At 45.7% G+C, this 1,293-nt stretch overlaps 1 protein-coding gene across 1 annotated transcript; it reads right to left on the bottom strand.

Moving 5' to 3' along the window:
- Nucleotides 1-451: 451 nt before the first annotated feature.
- On the bottom strand, nt 452-751 carry LOC112664952 (cornifin-A-like). Its single transcript, XM_025454824.2, has one exon. It carries the CDS (start codon nt 734-736, stop codon nt 452-454), a length of 285 nt encoding a protein of 94 aa, XP_025310609.1. The 5' UTR covers nt 737-751.
- Nucleotides 752-1,293: the final 542 nt, after the last annotated feature.

Here is a 1,293-nt window from a genome sequence, read left to right as displayed (position 1 = left end):
CCTCTGGATGGCATTGCACAACTTCCCATTGCCAGCCCAAGAAGGCTCCATGGAGACAACCCCCCACCAACCTAGTGCCAAGACCAGATGCCTCTGAATGAGGCCTTCCTCGCTAACTTCTGTACAAGTTCTACTTCACAAGGGAAAGAAAAGCAGTGAATCAGAACACTGTACATAATCAGGAGTGGAATTGAAAGTGCATTTAATGGGGGAAGAACAGAGCTGATCCTCTTGTTTTCACCTTATGTCCTTCAGATGAATCCTGAGCAGCAAGAACTGAAGTGCTAAGGTACCAAGCCTCACAGCTTAAATCAGAGACTCAGAGGCTGCATGTTAGGAAGGAAAACTTCATAGCACATATTTTAAGTGCAAATGAGGAGAGGTTATAACTCAGGGTGACAGTATGCTGGCTGTAAGGCAAACAGGATGCAAAAACAGATTAGAAGGAGATTCAGCATCTGGTGGTTGGCTCCCCAAGGGCTTGCTTGACTGTGAACTTCATTACTTCTGCTTGAGATGGCACTAGAGTGACTATTGAGGGACATGGCTCAGGAACCTTGAGGGGGCAGGGCTTAGGATCCTTGGCATGGCAGGGCTCAGGAACTTTGGGGTAGCATGGTTCCTTGCTTTTGGGGGCACACAGCTCTTGAGGTGGAGGCTGGCATCGCTGTTTCTCCTGCTGCTGCTGAGGCTGGGTGAGAGGGATGCAGAGCTGCTTCTGCTGGTGAGAACTCATGCTTCATAAAAGGCTGGACCTACAGACAGAACAGATGACTTAAACAGGGATTAACTAGGGTAGAAGCCATGTTCCCTGCTGCTTCAGTTCTCTCAAGAAACAAATGTTCTTCTTTCTCCCTTTCCACGACAAAGGACACTTTAATAATTTCTGAGACTTTGAGGAGGATGAAAATAAAGGCAATTTGGTTTGTCCCACTTGAGTAGGGCCTCTTTCTTCCTGGCACATCTTAAAACCCAATCAACAACACAACACAATAGCAGGCTCCTGGTAGGAATGTGAAATTTCAAGATTGGATCATATGGAAATGTGATATTATTTAAAATGAAAAAAAAAAAAAACAAACATCCCAGTAACTTCAGCCTACCCAAACATTTCCAATAAATAGAATGTCTTGTCATCGGTAAGATAACTACTGATTCCTCTAGAACCCACACCATGTTGCCTCTGGCTTCGCTCCCACTCCCCTGGCCTCCATGTTTTCCTCACTCCTGCTTGTTCAAGTACGGCCAAGCTGCCATGGATCATAGATCACCTCATATGATACTTATGGGAGA

Source organism: Canis lupus, chromosome 17 (genome assembly GCF_003254725.2).
Source record: "Canis lupus dingo isolate Sandy chromosome 17, ASM325472v2, whole genome shotgun sequence".
In the NCBI taxonomy this organism is placed as follows: domain Eukaryota; kingdom Metazoa; phylum Chordata; class Mammalia; order Carnivora; family Canidae; genus Canis; species Canis lupus.
The sequence above is the reverse complement of the archived record's forward strand: the minus strand, read 5'-3'. Positions and strand labels throughout refer to the sequence as shown.